Source organism: Vespula pensylvanica, chromosome 15 (genome assembly GCF_014466175.1).
Source record: "Vespula pensylvanica isolate Volc-1 chromosome 15, ASM1446617v1, whole genome shotgun sequence".
In the NCBI taxonomy this organism is placed as follows: Eukaryota; Metazoa; Arthropoda; class Insecta; order Hymenoptera; family Vespidae; genus Vespula; species Vespula pensylvanica.
In genome coordinates this window covers 4,375,683-4,394,895 of record NC_057699.1, presented here as the reverse complement: position 1 = coordinate 4,394,895, position 19,213 = coordinate 4,375,683, and the positions used below count along the sequence as shown (strand labels likewise).

Below are 19,213 nucleotides of genomic sequence, written 5' to 3'. Positions count from 1 at the left end.
ATCTTCTCATGTTTTAGTACTCGGTTTAATACGTTTCTACACCGTAGAAACGGTTTTAGCCGATTAACTAACATCTTTCATTTCTATATAAATTGTAATACATATTTTTAAACGTTGAATCGTTTTATACAAACGATTTAGTTCATTTTTTTGCGAATAGATATGTAAAATCTAAGAAAAGCGAATATCCCGGTGAGACTGTGCGCGCGCCTTTTTGGCATAGGGTAAAAGCATAGATTAAGACGAGATAGCGAACTAAAAAACTTAGTTCCTTGACTAACATAAAAGATGTCACTTATCGGGATAAGATTATTAACATTTTTGCAGTAGTTATGATGAACGGAAGGGAATAAACTTTCTATTGGCTGAAACAATGTTTTTTAACGTACGCCATCTTGTATAGAATTAATCTCCCCAAAAAATGGGATCTTTTTACTTGCCATTAATGTATGAAGCATATAATTGGCATCGTTTTCTATTTCCTATTGTTGTATATGTAAAAATCTCTTTTTCATACGTATACATATATATATATATACATATATATTCATATATATGTATATATATCATTGAAATATTCTTGTTAAACTTGTCCTATCCACGTTCGTGAATTAGGGATAAGTAGTAATGCTAAGAAAATAAAAGATGGCGTTGAACGATGTCACGTAGAGTTCAAAGGAGTAACAAAAATTTCAATCTTTTTGAACGGAAAACGTTCAAATAAAAATCGAGTCAAAGATAGACGTCTGTGTTGTTGCTTCATAAATCATAACTATTGCGTTTGTCACTCGACGTTACGACGTAATATTGACCTTTAAACTCTCCTCAATACGTAAATACGACTTCGTCTGAGAAAAATCTAAAGAAATGACATTCGCATCATCCGAATGATACGATAAACGCACAAATAACGATATATATAAGACCGCGTAGAATTAAAGTCAAAGAAAAGAAAACTCGGACGATAAATAAATCGAGACTAATGTTATAAACGATAAAAAGAAAGGATGCACAAAAATGGCGGGAAAAATTGAAACCGTCTTAATCTTTAAATTTAAAATCCAGTAAGGAGACGGTTCTATCAACGATAAACACAAAATTATGAAACGGTATTGTGCAAGCGCTCTCGTAAAAAAGCTTCCGACTAGTGTAAGGGCTGCTTTTGGGTACATTAAATCGAATAGAAAAGTGTAGAAAATTGGCACGTAACAGTAACTACGAGGAAGCACGCGATACCGCATCATATTCATTGGCGTGGAAACTAAATAACACGAATATATTAATTTATTCTTACGATATAAGAAAAGAGGCAGAAACTAACTGAAAGATGGAGTTAGAGGGAAAGAGAGAGAGAGAGAGATAGAGAAAGAGAGAGAAGCAGAAAGAGTAAGAAAGAAAGAAAGAGAGAGAGAGAGAGAGAGAGAGAGAGAGAGAGAAAGAAAGAAAGAAAGAAAGAAAGAGACAGACAAACAGACAAAGAGTGGAGAGAGGGAAGAAGGGAGATACTAGTTTCGATTTTGCAAGAAATTCGTATGGGTGTAGCAACGTTCGCTATTCCGCAGAGTCTCAGAGTACTAAACGTTATAACAGTATTCCGTCGCGCCAATGACCGAGCGTCTGTGAAGGCGACAAGAAGCGTCGGTAGAACACACATTTAGTCTTGAACAGACACACAGTTCGCGTTCAGCTACCGTAACGCGACGTAACGTTGATGGTAAGGTGATACTCTTTCGTCCCTCTCGATAAAAGAGAAACGAAAGAGAATTAAATAACAAAGTTGTGAGAGAAACGATATATTCTTGAAGAGAGTTCGTTTGAAACAGTTTCGAGTCGATCTAATTTCATTTGATTCGGTGGATTTAATTGAAGAGAAAAAGATTTAGCGAATTGCATAAAAACGTAAAAAGAAACAGAAAAAAAGAAAAAAGAAAAAAAAAAAAAGGCATAAAAGGGAAAGAAAAACGTGTTGGCGGTGAAAAGACATTTATCTCTGTCTGTCCCTTTTTCTCTCTTTTCCTCACTCTCTCTTTCTCTCTTTCTCGCGTTACTAGTGTAAATGATTCGTGATGATAATGTCCCGACAATCGCGAGATTTCCTAACTGCCTTCGTCTTCTTCATCGTGTTAGCCGTTTTCACGATCACGAGTGATGCCAGGTCATGGGGTAAGTGTCTCTCATCGTCATTTATCTCATCTTTCTAATAGTTCATAAAAACGAGAACGTGAAAAAAGACGGATCGGTCCGTCGTGTCTTTCTCTATCTATCTCTTTTTCTCATGTACTTAGCGGCTTATTACATACACGAGCATAACTTTGCTATAGCGATGATGCGGACCGCGCATTTCTCTCTCTCTCTTTATCTTTGCGTATGTCGACGTGTACACACGTTGTTGTATATGTCTGTATGCATTAGCGCGCGCGCGCGCGCATACCCTGACTCCATTCACGTTAAGCTGATCGGCACGTACGCCACTTTTCGTCTAGCTTCCGCCTTTTCTATCAGGGCGCTTCTTTCAAAACCGCGCGTACTATTACTAATTTGTTAACGAACAATCTTTAGATATGCTTATCTATATTTTATTAATTTTTTTTTATTTACCTATTTTTTGTTTTTTTTTCCTGTTTTTTTTTGGTTTATCGAACACCTTCGTTATAATTTTCTATCTATCTCTCTCTTGTACGTCCTTATACCTATTTACGTAATACTACCGTCTCAGCTCGTCGACGTTGTAATCTAAAATGACACGAGCTTGCGATCATTAATTAGAAACGCTAAGAATTCTAATATTTCCCATATGCATGACGACGATAGCATAAAATTAACATAACAGGGAACTATTGTATCATAGTTGCTCGTTGAAAAATATATTTTTATCACTGATTCACATATGCACGTACCGTTTTCTACAATGAAATTTATAAAAAAGATTTTCGAAATAGTTTCGTCTACTTACTGGCGTTCCACTTATACAGAGAGAATCGAAAGTTTTAATTTTGTATCTAGTAGGTACTAGTTTTCTTTTGAAAAATCGAACGTGACGACTACTTCGAGATTTTTGAATCTTTGATAGAAGAAAAAGGAATGAACGTATAGATAAAAGTTTGAAAAGAAGTCGAGCTGAAAGCACGTCATCAATCTTATTCGATCTTAAAATACGTAAATACGTAAAGTTTCGTAGTTTTTCTTCGCGATTCGGTTATTTTACTGATCTAGTATTAATTTTCAAACTAAGTAAGCGTTATATAAAAAGTAGACATTTATCTAGCTCTTCTTTTATCGCTTGCTATTTTCGTATTGTCATGCGCTAAAAGATTATACGAGAAGGGTAGAGAAACGAAAGACATATATCTTTAGAGTTCCATTCTTGAGAAAAAAAATCAATGTTTTCAATAGTAGGTAGTAATAAAAAGAAAATACTTTTTTTCTTATCTCAATCGTTAAATATCGATACAAGTTTGTTGACTATCTGTTCTGTCTCAATTTACATAACCGTATGAAAAGGAATGATCTCGAACGATTACGACGAATACGAAGAGCGTCATAAGGTGTGTGCGTGTGACTTGCAAATTACGCAAATATGCAAGCAAGTTCTTTTCGTTAAACGACAATTTTTTTTTGAACTTTTACTTTCCTTGTAAAATGAATCTCGGAAGAAAATCATGAGGAATTTTATAAGGAAATCTCACGAGTAGGATGTATCTTAGCACACACACACACGCACACATATATACACGTATTCGCCGAATAATAATTAAGAAATTAATTATTAAAGTATATCCATATGGGTCTATTCGCTAATTAACGCCAACCTCCAAAGACCTAGTTTCTCAATTTCTTTTACCTTTTATTTTTTTCTTTCTCTCTTTTTTAATTTTATTTTTATTTCTATTTCCCTTTTCCAATCACGAAATTCATTTGCACAATTCTCTCGTTCAATGCGGAAAGATAATTCTCTCTCGTTCATCGTCGAACGTACTTTTATTGCATTACTAAAAAATTTATGTATTATTACATATATTGCATTAAAGATATCTTGAATTGCATTATCTTTTTTCTCCGTAATTGCATGAATTTATTTTCTATAATTGCATGGAAATCGAATAAATCATTAATATCGAAATTAGTCCATAATAATATTAACATCGAAATTAATAAAAAAATATCAATATCGTAATTAATCGATAATGATATTACCATCAAATTTATTGAAATACATCGAAATTTATGAATTCATCTTGACGTCAGGAATATTGGGAAATTATATTCGCTAATAAATAATTTCCATCGAGCGCTTCATTATTTAAAAAGAAAATAAATGAAAAAAAAAAAAGAAAAAAAGAAAAAAAGAAAAAAGAATTAAATGAAGCAGTAGATAATCTCTAGCTTCTTAACTATTTACTGACACGACCTTGATATCTCTTAGCGCACATTCGTATATATAATCTAAATATCAACTCGAAAAGAGATTTCGTTTCTAAAGAAATGATTTATTAAAGCCCAATCTACCGGATATATCTTATAAATACGATAAAAATGTATAATACATCATAGTTTGTGCGTGTGTATCTTCTTTTTTTTATTGTCACATATTAACTCGATCAATCGAAATCAAAGAAACATAATAAGTGAAATGAATACACGGAAGTCGTTTATCAAAAGATTACTCTATCGTCAATCACGATCTTAATCTCGATTAGTACCAATCCGGTTTATATCGATACCAATTCGCGCGTTAAATACTATTAAGCTGAATATTACAGAACGTAGGCTTAGCATTGACGTAACATACATAGATCACGTTATTCATAATACGATAATGATAAATGAATTGTTATCAAATAAATGTTTAATCTATCTATCTACCTATTTCAGATATCGCCGTTGTGATCGGCGACGAGATAGATTTTTTTTCACGAAATCAGACTCTTACGGGTGAAGCAACAGTCGCCGGAGCCGTTTCATTAACAGGAATAGCTTACGATGATAAAACAAGAACACTTTATCTCAGTGACACTCGAAACAACATATCGATTTTCAGTAACGACTTGACAAAAAAGAACTTAACTTCGAAACCACTGTTAAAGAGTAAGTATTATTGTCTCTTTCTCTTAACTTTGCCTCCCTCTCTCTCTCTCTCTCTCTCTCTCTCTCTCTCTCTCTCTCTCTGTCTGTCTGTCTGTCTCTCTCTTTCTCGTTCATCCTTCTCCCGCTTAAGCGATGCCGGTCATATGGTACATAACAGATATGAATTATAAAATGACACGGGAACGCGATATTACTTTCGTATCAATATTTTAACGCTTTATTACTTGTTATAAAATTTTCAGTATAAAATTCAATATTAATTAACTTTCCGTACTGCCATTTATTTCCATTATAAATTTATTTCCGAGCGATTTTCATTTGACATTTTTTTTCTCCTTTGGTATGTATACAAATTTATAGATACGTATATATTTTCAAAATAATTTTCATAATTCTTCTAAACAACTTGTTTCATTAAACAAATGAAGTGTCACGTCAACAAATGATTGAAGGGTTCTGTGAAAAAGATATTCATTGTCGCTCGAATGATGATCTCACAAGAGTTAAAGGTTAATTGTAAGTTAATATACGAAGAGTATGAATTGTGTTTAAAACAATGTATAATTATTATAAGTTCTCAGTTCCACATTATACATACAATGTTAATAGTTAGATAGAAAAAGAAAACGAAATGTCGTTTCAAAAGTTCGTGAAGAAATATTGAATAATTCGTACCTGCATATATATATATATATATATATATATATATATATATAAAAAGAGAAGAAGAAGAAGAAGAAGAAAAAGAAATTAATTCTCGAACAAATTATAAATTCGTATCGATCTATATTTTATCTCCGCAGAGCAAGACGGGACGCACATCGTGGCGATCGCCTTTGACACAAGTTCTCGTACGCTCTTTTGGAGCGACGCCTTGAAGAGACTGATCATGAAGATGCGCGTACCAATGAACGGCCCTCCGGAAGAACCCGTCCTTCTGCATAATCTCACACAAATTCCACGTGGTATCGTCCTTGACATGTGTAACAGGTGTGCTTGACTCTCTCTCTCTCTTTCTCTCTCTTTCTTTCTTTCTTTCTTTCTTTCTTTCTTTCTCTCTCTCTCTCTCTCTCTCTCTCTCTCTCTCTCTCTATCTCTCTCTATCTATCTCTCTTACTTTCTCACGCGTTATTCCTCATTCTCCGGGACTGATTCTCTCTCTTTTTCCTTTCTTCCTTCTCTCCAGTCATGTCTACTGGACCAACAGCGACAACGACAATCCCACTATCGAAAGATCCAACATGGACGGTACCAATCGAACGATCATAATCAGAGGAAATCTTTACGAACCAATGGGTCTAGCGATCGATCATGACGAAGGTAAACTCTATTGGAGTGACGACGAAGAAGGTATACATGTGAAGATCGAACGTAGCAATCTCGACGGCACCGAACGTGAAATCGTCTTGCATAATAGAAATCAACAACCCGTTTATCTCACCGTCGATAAGGATTTTATCTACTGGTCAGATTGGGTACACAAAGCTATTTGGATGATGCCTAAGAATACCACTAATCCCGACTCACCGGTCAAATTTAAATCCTATCGCGAATCGAACAGAGATGCTGATCCTAACGCCGTTATTGCACGAGACAACGTTGGTACCATCGATTGTCTTGCTATACTCAAAAGAAGATTGGAAAAAAAGAAACTTCCTGAGAAGCAACGAAAAGGACCTCTCCTCGAATCTTACAATAATTTAACGACTAGTACCGAAGAAGTTGAACCGGAAAACTTTCGATTGTGTCTCAACGGTGGTTCCTTCGATCGTATCGAACGTTCTTGTCGTTGTAAATCTGGGTAAGACTTTTTTTTTCTAATTAATCCTTGATAAATACGTGAATAATTCGAATTGTTTTTGTCCGAATCAAATCGAAATTTTGAATACTGTCTGTTCCAAATATGATGCAAAAATCAAATTGATTCAAAAATATTAAAAGTAATAAGTTAATTATAGTAAAAAAGCTCTCATATAGATTAATTTACAAACATTATCACTGTTCGCTTTAATCAACTATTAACGACGGAAGTGACCTTTATGGTTATCTTATGGTTAGAACTAAAGAGAAATTTTCTACACAGATATACGGGTTCCATATGCGAAACTTCCCTCTGCCAGAATTATTGTCTTCACGGTGATTGCATCGTTAACAGTTTCGGTGAAGCGGAGTGTAAATGTATCGGAACGTTTACCGGTAAACGATGCGAAAGAGACATTTGCGAAGGTTATTGTCTTCACGATGGCGAATGTTCGCTCCAAAACAACATGCCTTTCTGCAAATGTAAATATTCGAAGGGCGGGCGTTGCGAAATTCTTGCTGACATGCCTACAGTCAACGTTGATACATTTTCCTGCAGGTTAATGTAATACAATTTATTTTTTCAATTAATTTCTATCCTTACTAAAAATCTCAATGTCAATTAACTCTATTTTTTTATTATTTTGTTTTGCTTACTTTTTTCTTTTTTTTAACAGATGTACCGAAAACAACCATACCTCTGAAAAGATGTTAGCCCTAGATGAAAATTGCGAATCGAAGACATTGTTATTCGTACTTATCGCTCTCATCATCGTACTTATTATACTGATCCTCGTGATGAGTTTCTACTTGCATAAATTACGTCGTCGGCCACGAATCAAAAAGAGATTCGTAGTTAGCAAAGGTGGTATTACGCCATTAACGTCCAGACCACAACTAACGGATAATCAATGCGAAATAACTATAGAAAATTGCTGCAACATGAATATCTGCGAAACAGTGAGTGAAATACCATCTAAATAGTTATTGCGACGTAGTAAACGCATGTATGAGCGTAGTGAGCATAGCTATCTCTCTCTTTCTCTCTCTCTCTTCTTTTTAAAAAAAGAGATAATATTTTATATATTATTATTATAGTATATTTTAACAGTATTAACGAGATCGAATATATTTTTTACTTATCGTTTTTCTAAGGAGAGTATAATGATCGTCTTAGTTAATTTTTTTGTCGGCCAATTGATTTTTCATTAATTGTGATCTCATTGTCAGTATTTTATCATTTTTTTTTTTTTTTTATATATATAAATATACAGGGTATCTGTTCATAGATGACCGAGCAAATATCTCGCAACTAGTTGACATCGCGAGAAAGTTTAATAAAAAAGATTTATATGACTCTGAATCAACTACAAAGTGTATGTATAATTTTTCTACTCGCAATTTTTTCGAGTTATGAGTTTCAACAAAATTTTTTTTAAATAAATAGCTATAATATTTTTTTACATACTTATATAGTAAAGATCATTTACAAGTGAAATCATATTATCATAATCAATAAAAATTATTATCGTGTATCGTTAAACTAGTAAATTGGATTGTAAGTATTTTTGAATTAGTTGCGAAATATTTGCTTGGATATCTATGGACAGAGACCTTGTGTATATGCTACATATATATATATATATATCATCTCGCAATCAGTATTTTTAATCGATCATTCCTTCGCGAGACAAAGTTGAAAATGTATTTATAATAATAATTTTTGTTAGAAAAATATGTCGGTTTTTTAGATAAAGGAAAATAAAAGTTGTAAATAAAGCGTAATAGAATTTATTAACGTAAAATTTGTTGAAACGTAAATAAAACGCTTGTTGACGAGTCCCAAGTCGAGTTCGCGATCATCTTTTCTTTTTCTGAAGATAATGTATTTAAACTTTTCAACTCTTACGTAATGTAATTCCTACGTGTTAAAAATAGTGACGAAAAAATTTTTAACTAGTATGGTCGACATTTACATGATACATTATTTTCTGTATCCCATTATTATTATTATTATTGTTATTATCATCGTCATCATTACCAGTATTATTATCATTATTACTAGTATTATGAATATTACCATTGTCATCATTACTATTATCGTCGTCATTCATATTCTCGACAATAGTTGGTGTTGTATTCTCGACAATATTGTTAGTTATTTGTCCAAACAGTTAATTGGAAATTTTGAACAATATTAATACGTTTATATAAGATAATATTTAACGGGGAAAAACAGACTTCGTTCCAATTACGTAAATTTCAAGTCCTTCAATATCTTTTCTCTCTCTATTTTTTTTTTTTTTTTTTTTATATCGCTCGTTAATTTAAACGTTAATTAATTAAGATAATTTCAAGAAGAATGACCGATATCTCCTTTCGGTTATTAAACTTTTCCTTCTTGAATATGTGTATTCGTTTATCTTAATAAAATATATTTTTTCTCTATGAATTTCTTTACAAAAATACTAGCTCGATAACAATAATCCATAAAGATGAAATATTTTGATAAAAAATTCTAATGATCGCGTTTTGCTTAGATTTTGATCGACTTAATTACATTATTATGTCATATTAGTGTATATATATTTTTTCTCACTTTATACATATATATCTCATCTTGCAATCAATATTTTTGCTATATATCATCCCTCAATCAACAGCACAAATCAATGTTGAAAATATTATAATAATAATTTACCTGAGAATCTCTCTTCGTAGTATTTAAAAAAAAAGACAAAGAAAAGAGAAGAAGAAAAAAAAAATTTCTTAATGTTGACCGAGTGATAAACATTTTCATTAATTTCGATTGATTCAGATTCGAAGACATTGATCGTTGCTAACTTAGCAATAAAATAGAAAAATAAAAAGATTTCCTTTTTTTCCAGCCATGTTTCGAACCAAAATTACGAACTCCAATGTCAAGGAGTAATAATACGAAAAAGGACGAGAAGAATTCTCTATTGGATAATATGGAAGGAAATTCGTGCTAACACAAACTAAATCTCTCGTCATATAAAAAGGTGAAAACTCGATGGATTCCACGTAAGCTCGTCACGAGATTTTTACTTACGGTGATAGATGTCTGTATATATTTCAAAAGACTCTATCTAGTATTGTTGTTAAGTTTGGTGAATGCATATGTGCTTGCATAAGGCAAGATGAAAGGATGAATTAACTTAACGAAGAAAAAGTAAAACGAGAAAAATATATAAATACAGTAAAAAAGAAAGAAAGGGACGAAAGCCAAAGGTCTTTGAAAGAGTCCTATTCCTTATCGGGTCGTATATGTAGGGCTGTGCTTTTACAATGGTTATTTCGTTCTATTAATGAAATTCTAGCGTGATTTACTTAATTTTTTTTTCTTTTTTCTTGTAGTTCAATAAGTTATGTACTTAGGAAACAATTTTTTTCTTTTTCTCTTTTCTTTTTTTTTTCTACATATATATATATATATATATATATATATATATATATATATATATAAAGAGAGAGAGAAAATAAAAAGTAAAATGAAGATATAAATTTAACGGACGATCTGTTTCGCACAATAGAGGTCTGTCTTGAAGTAATTTATTGTCTCATTAAACAGCAATTATCATATTTCTTCTTGATTCGAGAAAATAATAAAAAAGTTCTTCTTTTTTTAATCTTAGTAATATAAACTTAGTATTGTTAGCAAGCGAACGAAAGCTGCCACATTTTGTGCATTATGGTGATATATATTATATATATAATATATATTATATATATAATATATATTATATATTATACATATATATGTATTATATATATACATACATATACATATATATATACATATATATATATATATATATATATATATATTAAAGTTTACACCAAGAGCTACGCTTAACGTAATACTTGTGCAATACATGCAGAAGCTGCCTTATAAACCAAGAGAACTTGATTATTTTAAAAGTACCATTGAGTACATTCCTAAGAAAAAATGTCATTACCTTGATTAAAAATAAGTACCGAATAGGACAAATCTTTTTTCTTTTTTTTTATACCACATATTTGTGGTATAAAAAACAAAAAAGATAAACACACAGACGACGCATACGAAAATATTTTCTACTAGAAACAAAGAGTCGATCCAACTGTTTAAACTTGAAGTCGTTATCGCCAAAAATAATTAATTTCATAATCAACAACTATTTACAATAAATATCAATCTATATATAATACCTACACTCGTTTGCTTACATCGAAGAAATGTTTTTTTTGCCTTTTGTTTTTTTCTTTCTATTCGTTTTCCATTGACATTGATTTTTGGGTATATCGGATATTCAAAAAATCACGTGCTTTTACGTTTCACATCATTATATTATTTAAATTCTTCTCCCAATCCAGAGTACAATATATGCATACGTACATGTGTATACATATACTAATTTGATTACGAAAATGATTAAAAATGATATGTATATATGTGCGTGTTTGCATGTGCGTCTCTAATAAGGAATATACAAGAAACACGGCATCCATATAAAATATAGAATATATATATAAATTGATTAAACTTCCTGCTGTGCTATGATCAACATTTTTCTAATGGCCTTAAAACAGTGAACTTTTCTGACTGTTTAAAATATTATCATATTCAACGTAATTATTGTTGCTGGAACAAACCAAAAGCTGTTCGCATTCAAGATCATACTGATTATAGTTTTTAACATAGTGCCACATTGATACGCATATTATCCGTAGTAATAATAAATTTGTATACATATATTTACAGATACACCCGCGACGATACTATAAAACGTCGTATAAAATTATACAAGTCTATATTATAAGAAAGAATTTCCACACTGTTCCTGTTCGAATACTCAATGGAAACTGTCTTATAGTTTTATCGTGGCTGGTAAGAGGAGGTATTTTGATGTATATAATTCTTAGAAATATCAACAAAAACTCTGCGTTGAAGAACATCTCCTGATGTAAACAATAACACTGTAAGTAAGAGAAGGTAAATTCTTTCTTATAATACCGAACGTGTATTACTTTATACGACGTCTCATAGTATTGTTGTAGAGTGTATGTATACATACATGTTGTAATATTACGAACGATAGCTAGACGTATAGATATATAGAATCAAAAATTTCGTTGATACAGATTCCCTTTTTTCTGATAATTGACAAATTATCGATTGTATATTTTACTTTTTTTGTCACAATTAATTTTTCAAATATTAACAAAAGATAGAGTTTAAACAATTCATTTTTTTTTTTAAATCTATTACAGAGTTTGATACCTATATTAATAAAAATATGTATTTTATCTCATCATTCCATTACTAATTCAGAAATTCTTTTATTTCATTTCATATCGTCTTGTTTCGTTTTTTAATATCACATATAATGTATATAGTCTTTTATATTCTAGTTCATTTTTTATATTAATATATTTTCATTTTATTATTAGGTATCATTCTCTTCCTCTCTCTCTCTCTCTCTCTCTTTCTCTCTGAAAAATAAATTATAAGACAATTTTTAATTACAAAATTATATATAGGCGAATGCAACTATTTTTATTTTTTTACTGTAAATATCAATGGGAATCGATAAATAAATCGGCCAGCTATTTAGATTATGAAACGTGTACACACCAAAGTTAATTATAATACTTACGACATCCTAGGCACAGCTTGATCATTGGTTCGCAAAAATGTATCATTGTTTTCTATAATTAAACATTGAGACAAACAGAATGGAACTTAATTTCAATGAAATGAAATATTAATGTCTTTATTTCGTTAGCTTTTTTTGACGATTTTTACTCGGTACAAACCAATGAATAATATAATATACGTAGTTATGACTTAATAGCGTTTACGTTACCCTTTAAAACACGGAATAATGTTCCTGTCGTCATGAAAACAAACAAATTACGATACATGACGATTTTATTTCTGTTCCTGTATACGATAGGTACTACACTAATAAACCTATGATCTTTGCTTTTATGCTTATAGTGTAATTTTATGCTAACAACGTGCACTATTATAGAAAAACAATCATTTATAGAAATGTAAGGTGCAATTAAGTATAGTATGCGGAAAATAGCCCTCTCCCACACACTCATCCTCAGAGAAAGGATAGTGGATTTATGGTGAAAGGGATATGTTCCTTAAGTAAAGAAAACCATGTCGGTACATTATATGCAATATGTTTGTGTATTATATTAAATATCATCTACAAGTAGGGTATCTAATTACAATTGCTGAAAAAGGGGGGTAAACTTCTTTTTTTTTTTTTCCTATCGTAAAAAAGAAAAACTTATGCTGGGTCACAAAATATTTAAAATATATTTAAATGGTACTTAAGTTAAAGTCAACATAAGTTAGCATACAAAATGGGAATACATTCAGTGATAAAAATGGCTGTTTCATGAAAAATGGTATGCCTTATACATTAAACATTTTGCATATTGAACGTGCTTACATAATGGTTATTATGCAAATTACTATTGTATACAGAAGAAGTGGAATAAAATATGCTATCTCTTAAGGATCGTTGATTATTTTTTATTTATATTTCTCCTTTTCCACAGAAAATAATTTTCATTTATTTTTATAGATTTTCTTATTAAATATGAACTAGAAAGAGAAACTAATGTTTAAGTATACTATAACCACCAATCAAGTATACTATACCAATGACTTGAAATATTTAACACACAGATAAATTTATTACTTCTATAGCAATTAAAAAATATCATAGAATAAATTATATTATGCATCAGCAATTAGCTGACTTTCAGGTAAAACAATTTTCTCTCCAGGTTTAAATGCTGGCATACCAAGATAAGGACAACTTGCGCAACGAAAAGCATCACCTAGATAACACTGTAACAATGAATAAACGATAAAAATAATTTTGTTGAATATAACCTGTACAGGAATAATCTTTCTTATATATTAGAAAATCTTGTACAACGTACATTTCCGCACGATGATTTTTGAATTCCTTGTTCTTCTGGTTTACCATTTAACTCTTCCGCTAATCCACATGTACAATCTTTACATGCTTTTCTTTTACCCGTTGTACCACATACTAACAAAAAATAGATACATTAATACATAAATCTAAAATTTATATACAAAGGTCAAAAATTATAATTATCTCAACCTTTTAAACTGGTGATATCAGGTTTGACAATATCATCTTCATCTAAAAGTTCATCCTCATCTATCAAGTCATCTTCAACGGCATTATCTAATTTCCATATATTACTTTGTTTTTGTTTTAAATTTAAAGCCACACTAGATCCAATCTAATATATAAAGCCAATGTATCATAATATTATATATTAATGTAAACTACTATATAATATTAAAGTAACATTACTATATACATCTTACAAAATGCTTTAATTACCTCAAAAGATGGTTTCTGTGCTATTATCTCACACGTGTCGGCAACATTTTCAAATATCTTGGATAAAAGTTCTTCAGTTTCTTTGTTTACTTTTCTTGGATTTGTATCATTTATAAGAAAACCAGCGAGCTTTAATCTAGATAATCTTTCCTTAAAAGTAACGCTGTTCTCTGATTTTTTCTCTAATAAAAGAGACTCATAGATTACTAGTTTACCACTTTGTTTTAATAATTTTAACAATTCTACGAGTACTTCATTATCATTTAAAGACGATTGTTTAAGAACGAATAAAATCACATCGATAGAAGATCTGTTATAGTTACCTACAAAATAATGTTAGTACGTTACAGGCTATAATATAATGATTATAAAAATGGTTTTTAAGAAAATGTTACAATAAAAAAAAAAAAAAAATAAACATACAGATCTATTGATTAATGTATACTATCGAACGAAATATTGTGCAACTTGTTTTATAAATACTATTATACGTACACTTTTTTAATTCCTTTAAGTTGATAATTGACACTTGATCAACCTTTCCGACAAGAGTTTTAATCTTTGCAATAAAATCAGATAATCCATCGGAAGTAACCTCTTCGCCTAACAATACGAGAACTTCATCGTTTCTTTTAACAATGTTAGTCATCGTTAAGACTTATGATTTTTATGCGATAAGAAAGATAAATTAATGAATAAGAAAGAAAATTAATAACGTTATTATAACGAAAGACAGCGTAGAAAAATCACGACAACTTATTTCGAACGAATCGAAGACAGATGAGAGAACGCAGAATGTGACGTAAATAACATTAGAAAAGATGTACTATAGAGGGAACATATGTTGACGTAACGTGCGACACCAGCGGACGAAACTAGAACTACGATCAAATCTTAATACGCTGTATACGCGCGAAACTTAAACAATAGTTCGTATAAGATATAGATTTACCGATAAATAATCAAACATTGATTATAATTTTCCATTCTATTTGTATATAATATGCATTGTTTTATATATTACAGCGTAAATTATTAGCCAGAAGGCAAACATTTAGCAAAAATTTATCACGATATCCACAAAAATCGAGCAAGAATTTATCACAATAACACACGATCGTAATACGTCGTTATTTCTAATGTTGTTGTATTACTCACTAAGCACCATTGTTTAGATCTGATTTATAATTAAAAAACAAAAATAAATGTGAGCACGATTGGCTCGTATATGTTACATAGTTTAACAATTCTACGTTAAAAGATATTCGTTGCATGAAATATAAATATTTAAATTTTGAAAATCTTCGATCTGTATGAACAAAATGTTTAAAATTTTATGTATATAAAATGGACATAACGAGATGGCAGTAATACTTCCACTTCCGTCAAGTTCTACGATGCAAATGCTCCTTTCAGTTCTTTCCTCAGTCTTTTTCCTCTAAAATAGCAATACTAGTGTCCCTACAAATGAAAGAAACGTTATTAAGATTTTACTTTTCTGATATCAGTGTTTGGCTCCCCTGAGTTTATGATTGTAGTGGTTAGTGTGCACTGATTTGTTCTGCGAAGAATTACTTTGCATACACGTTTGTATCGCGGTGCGTTGTACCGCGGATATGGTGGTAATAAAAGGTATTGCTCTCTCTCTCTCTCTCTCTCTCTCTCTCTCTCTCTCTCTCTCTCTCTCTCTCTTTCTTTCTTTCTCTCTCTCTCACTCTCTCACTCTCTCTCTCAAAAGTAGTAATAATATTTATGAATACGTTGTAATATAGGTTTAACAAAACTTTGAATGAAATATATCAAAAGATAATAGTCTGATAATTAATAAGATATTTTAGAATACATTAATCATTACAACTACGCCTCCGTGTTAAATAATTCTGTTACGGTTTTACTTTATAAAGTAAACCGAATGTGATAGTTAACGTTTCCATCAGGTTAAATAAAAAAGTGCTAAAGTTAGCTTAAAGCGAATATAATATAAATAATCGAGATTATCTCTGGAAAATATTCTCTGTAAAAAAAATGGATGTTAATAAAGTTGACGAAGATAATCAGCGTAGTATCAACGATGGTGATTGGGTCTGTCCAGATTCTCAGTACGTATTTTATAATAATTTCTTTATCATTAAAATAATTATTTTCTTTCCCCCTGTAAATTTTTTGCTTTTATATTAATACAAGTATTATTATTAGTGTGAGTATAATATACAATTGTTACTGTACTACAGGTGTGCCAATGTAAATTTTGCAAGAAGAAGCTCCTGTAATCGGTGTGGAAAAGGTATATATATTTTCTTATTAATTAGAATTCCTTTATTAGTTTTATTTTAATTTTATGATATTTTGAAAAATCATTCGATACGAAGACACATTCTCTGTCTAATATGTTATTTCACAAAAGTTTCTTCTGTACATTTTAGATTTTATGATAAAAAATAAATAATGTTTTTATCAAGTTTTTTTTTGGTAAAAAAAAAGCTTCTCTTTACGATTATAAATGCAATTATAATTTTTTACAATTATAGTAATATATAGATTAAACTAGCAACAATAAATAATAAAAGTTTGTTGATATAGACAGAGGTGAATGTACAAAGAAGAAAAAACTGGGACAAGAAATTGGTAAAGCAGCTGCAGAAAAAAGTAGAGGCTTATTTAGGTAATCTTTAAGTTAAAAGCAAAAGTTTAGGTCGGATACATATTACATTTAACTTCTATTTCTCTTTCATTTCTATAAATTTTACTTATATTTAGATATACTTTATGTTACAGTGCGGACGATTGGCAATGTAGTAAGTGTGGTAATGTGAATTGGGCTCGCCGACAACAATGTAATATGTGTAATGCTCCCAAATTTGGGGAAATAGAAGAACGTACTGGATATGGTGGGGGATATAACGATCGTGGTATAGTTGAATATAAAGAAAGAAGAGAAGATGACGACGATTATGATGAATTTGGAAGACGTAAGAAAAAGAGGAAGATTGAGAATCGTTCTGACGATGATTCTAAAGATTCTAGGTACAACAGTCCCTCTCATTGTAAAGCCAAAGAAGATGAAAAAGATGAAATAGCTGATGAAGAAATAGAGCAAGTAGAAGAAAATGTAATTTATTAATTTATGTTCGGTAAGTAAATTTTTTATAATTCCTTTACAAAATGGTTTTATTGTAGGATAACGATGAAGAAGAAGCAGAGGAAGAGGAAGAGGAAGAGGAAGAAGAAGATGAAGAGGATGATGACGATGGTGATGGCGATTTATCTAAATATGATCTCAGTGAATGGGATGACTTAGCAGCAGTAAAAAAAAGGTAATTATATGTAGCATAATCTTTGGAATAAATAAAATTAATATTTTAACCATCTAATCTTTCAGCACAAATGGAAATACTGTATCTTCAGAAGAACAACGGTCAAGGTAATGAGGGTAATGTAATAAAAATTTTTTTGCATTTTTTTGTGATAGAAATAATCAACTTCTTGCATTTTTTAAACATTTCAATTGATATAAATAATAATCATAGTGCTCCGTGTTGATCATTTCTGTTTAACAATACGATTTTATTACCAATGAAACTTTCTTCTAATTAATATATTTTACATTATATAAACAAATATAAATATATATGCGTTATAAGAATTCTAATACTTACAGAAATGGAGATGATTGGCGTGATTCAGGTACATCCAGCCACTGAGAAGTTGTGCAGAAGGACAGGTTTGACATGGGTTTAGGGATAGAACTGGTTCTTAAAAACCACAATGAATAAGTTTTTTTGAATGCTATTCTTTTTTTGCACTTTCACAATTAAATTACGATTTAGGTTATAGAATAGATGTGCGTTGTTAAATAAGGATTAGTAAAGTACTGTTTTAAAAAGTATCTCGAACTTAAAAATATTACTTTTACAGGCAGAAGAAAATACTTGGAGCAACAACAAGTCCGCAACTAAGAATATACGTATAATGCGACAAGTTTAGTGATCTAGTGAGCACTTTTGAATAAAGTGGAAGATAATATAAAACTTCTTGCAAAAGGAATCGATTGATGTAAGCTTCAAATTTGTGATCAAATTGATAGGAAGAATGATATGATGAAGGAAAAGGAAAAACAAAAACGTAGGTTGTTCATCTGCGCAATATTGTCATTTTGCATAATAATGCAAAATTTATAAATCATTAAGCGTAGATAAAATTCTTCGCTAGTCAAAACAAGATTTATGGTTTTGGTGAATCCTTCTAGATACAATTTTCATAGATAATTGACGTAAGATACGACGTTACTTTAATATAAAAACTGAGTATGTGAATATAGAAAATTTCAAAGCTTTGCAAAAGCACGGAATAATTGTAATGGCTTCGAGTTTTCAATTGTGTTATTACAAACGCACTAGGTCAATGTAAACATATCACTGCTTAAATTGCTCAGCCTGCTTTTGTAATATTTTACTCTTCACCGCTTTACAATATTTTTTCGGTCTCTTTCATTTTTCTATATCTATGCATAAATATCCGAATAAGTAACTATACTATGTAGTATTAAAGAATCATTCCCTAATGAATTCGGATGTGTTCTCGCGTTATCAAAATGATAGAAAAGATATGTTCTCCTTAATTATCATAAATTTGAATAAATCTAAAGGAATCGACGTATTTGAAACAACGTGAATTTATCGCTATATCATGGTGTATAGCGACATCAATTACAACTTTGATGCCTGCTTTTAAACTATAAAAAAAAATGGTTATTAATCAATATCATAATGACTTCTTGTAAATATCTTTATTTTTCATTTATAATAAAAATCATTCGTCAACAACATAATTGTTCTTAGTCAATTACTTTTCTTATAATCATTACAAACTACATAGGGTCATGATTATGCACAGAGTTGGTCACAAGGATTGGTGAGGGA

General features: G+C 30.6%; 3 protein-coding genes across 10 annotated transcripts; 2 read left to right on the top strand and 1 right to left on the bottom strand.

Moving 5' to 3' along the window:
• Positions 1-1,476: 1,476 nt before the first annotated feature.
• On the top strand, positions 1,477-10,337 carry LOC122634625 (protein cueball). 2 transcript variants are annotated; one of them, XM_043823736.1, is made up of 7 exons: positions 1,477-2,163; positions 4,873-5,085; positions 5,889-6,075; positions 6,272-6,886; positions 7,169-7,450; positions 7,563-7,845; positions 9,774-10,337. In XM_043823736.1, the coding sequence occupies exons 1-7, from the start codon at positions 2,067-2,069 to the stop codon at positions 9,876-9,878; spliced, it is 1,782 nt and encodes a 593-aa protein (XP_043679671.1). In that variant the 5' UTR covers positions 1,477-2,066; the 3' UTR covers positions 9,879-10,337. The 2 variants fall into 2 exon arrangements, with proteins under 2 accessions (XP_043679671.1, XP_043679672.1); XM_043823737.1 differs by having other exon boundaries at positions 1,481-2,163; positions 7,169-7,444.
• A 2,298-nt stretch (positions 10,338-12,635) lies between these two features.
• Positions 12,636-15,102, bottom strand: LOC122634628 (anamorsin homolog). Its single transcript, XM_043823742.1, has 5 exons — positions 14,790-15,102; positions 14,295-14,617; positions 14,046-14,190; positions 13,858-13,970; positions 12,636-13,762 (listed from the first exon to the last, which is right to left on the bottom strand). The coding sequence occupies exons 1-5, from the start codon at positions 14,941-14,943 to the stop codon at positions 13,649-13,651; spliced, it is 849 nt and encodes a 282-aa protein (XP_043679677.1). The 5' UTR covers positions 14,944-15,102; the 3' UTR covers positions 12,636-13,648.
• A 594-nt stretch (positions 15,103-15,696) lies between these two features.
• On the top strand, positions 15,697-19,117 carry LOC122634629 (zinc finger Ran-binding domain-containing protein 2-like). Of its 7 annotated transcripts, none has more exons than XM_043823745.1 (9): positions 15,697-15,926; positions 16,232-16,393; positions 16,526-16,578; positions 16,875-16,956; positions 17,070-17,403; positions 17,472-17,608; positions 17,674-17,715; positions 17,953-17,978; positions 18,210-19,117. In XM_043823745.1, the coding sequence occupies exons 2-9, from the start codon at positions 16,320-16,322 to the stop codon at positions 18,248-18,250; spliced, it is 789 nt and encodes a 262-aa protein (XP_043679680.1). In that variant the 5' UTR covers positions 15,697-15,926; positions 16,232-16,319; the 3' UTR covers positions 18,251-19,117. The 7 variants fall into 7 exon arrangements, 6 of the variants coding, with proteins under 6 accessions (XP_043679680.1, XP_043679681.1, XP_043679684.1 ...); XM_043823746.1 differs by having other exon boundaries at positions 16,067-16,393; XR_006328443.1 differs by lacking the exon at positions 15,697-15,926 and having other exon boundaries at positions 15,993-16,393; positions 17,472-17,607; positions 17,672-17,724; positions 17,953-18,015.
• Positions 19,118-19,213: the final 96 nt, after the last annotated feature.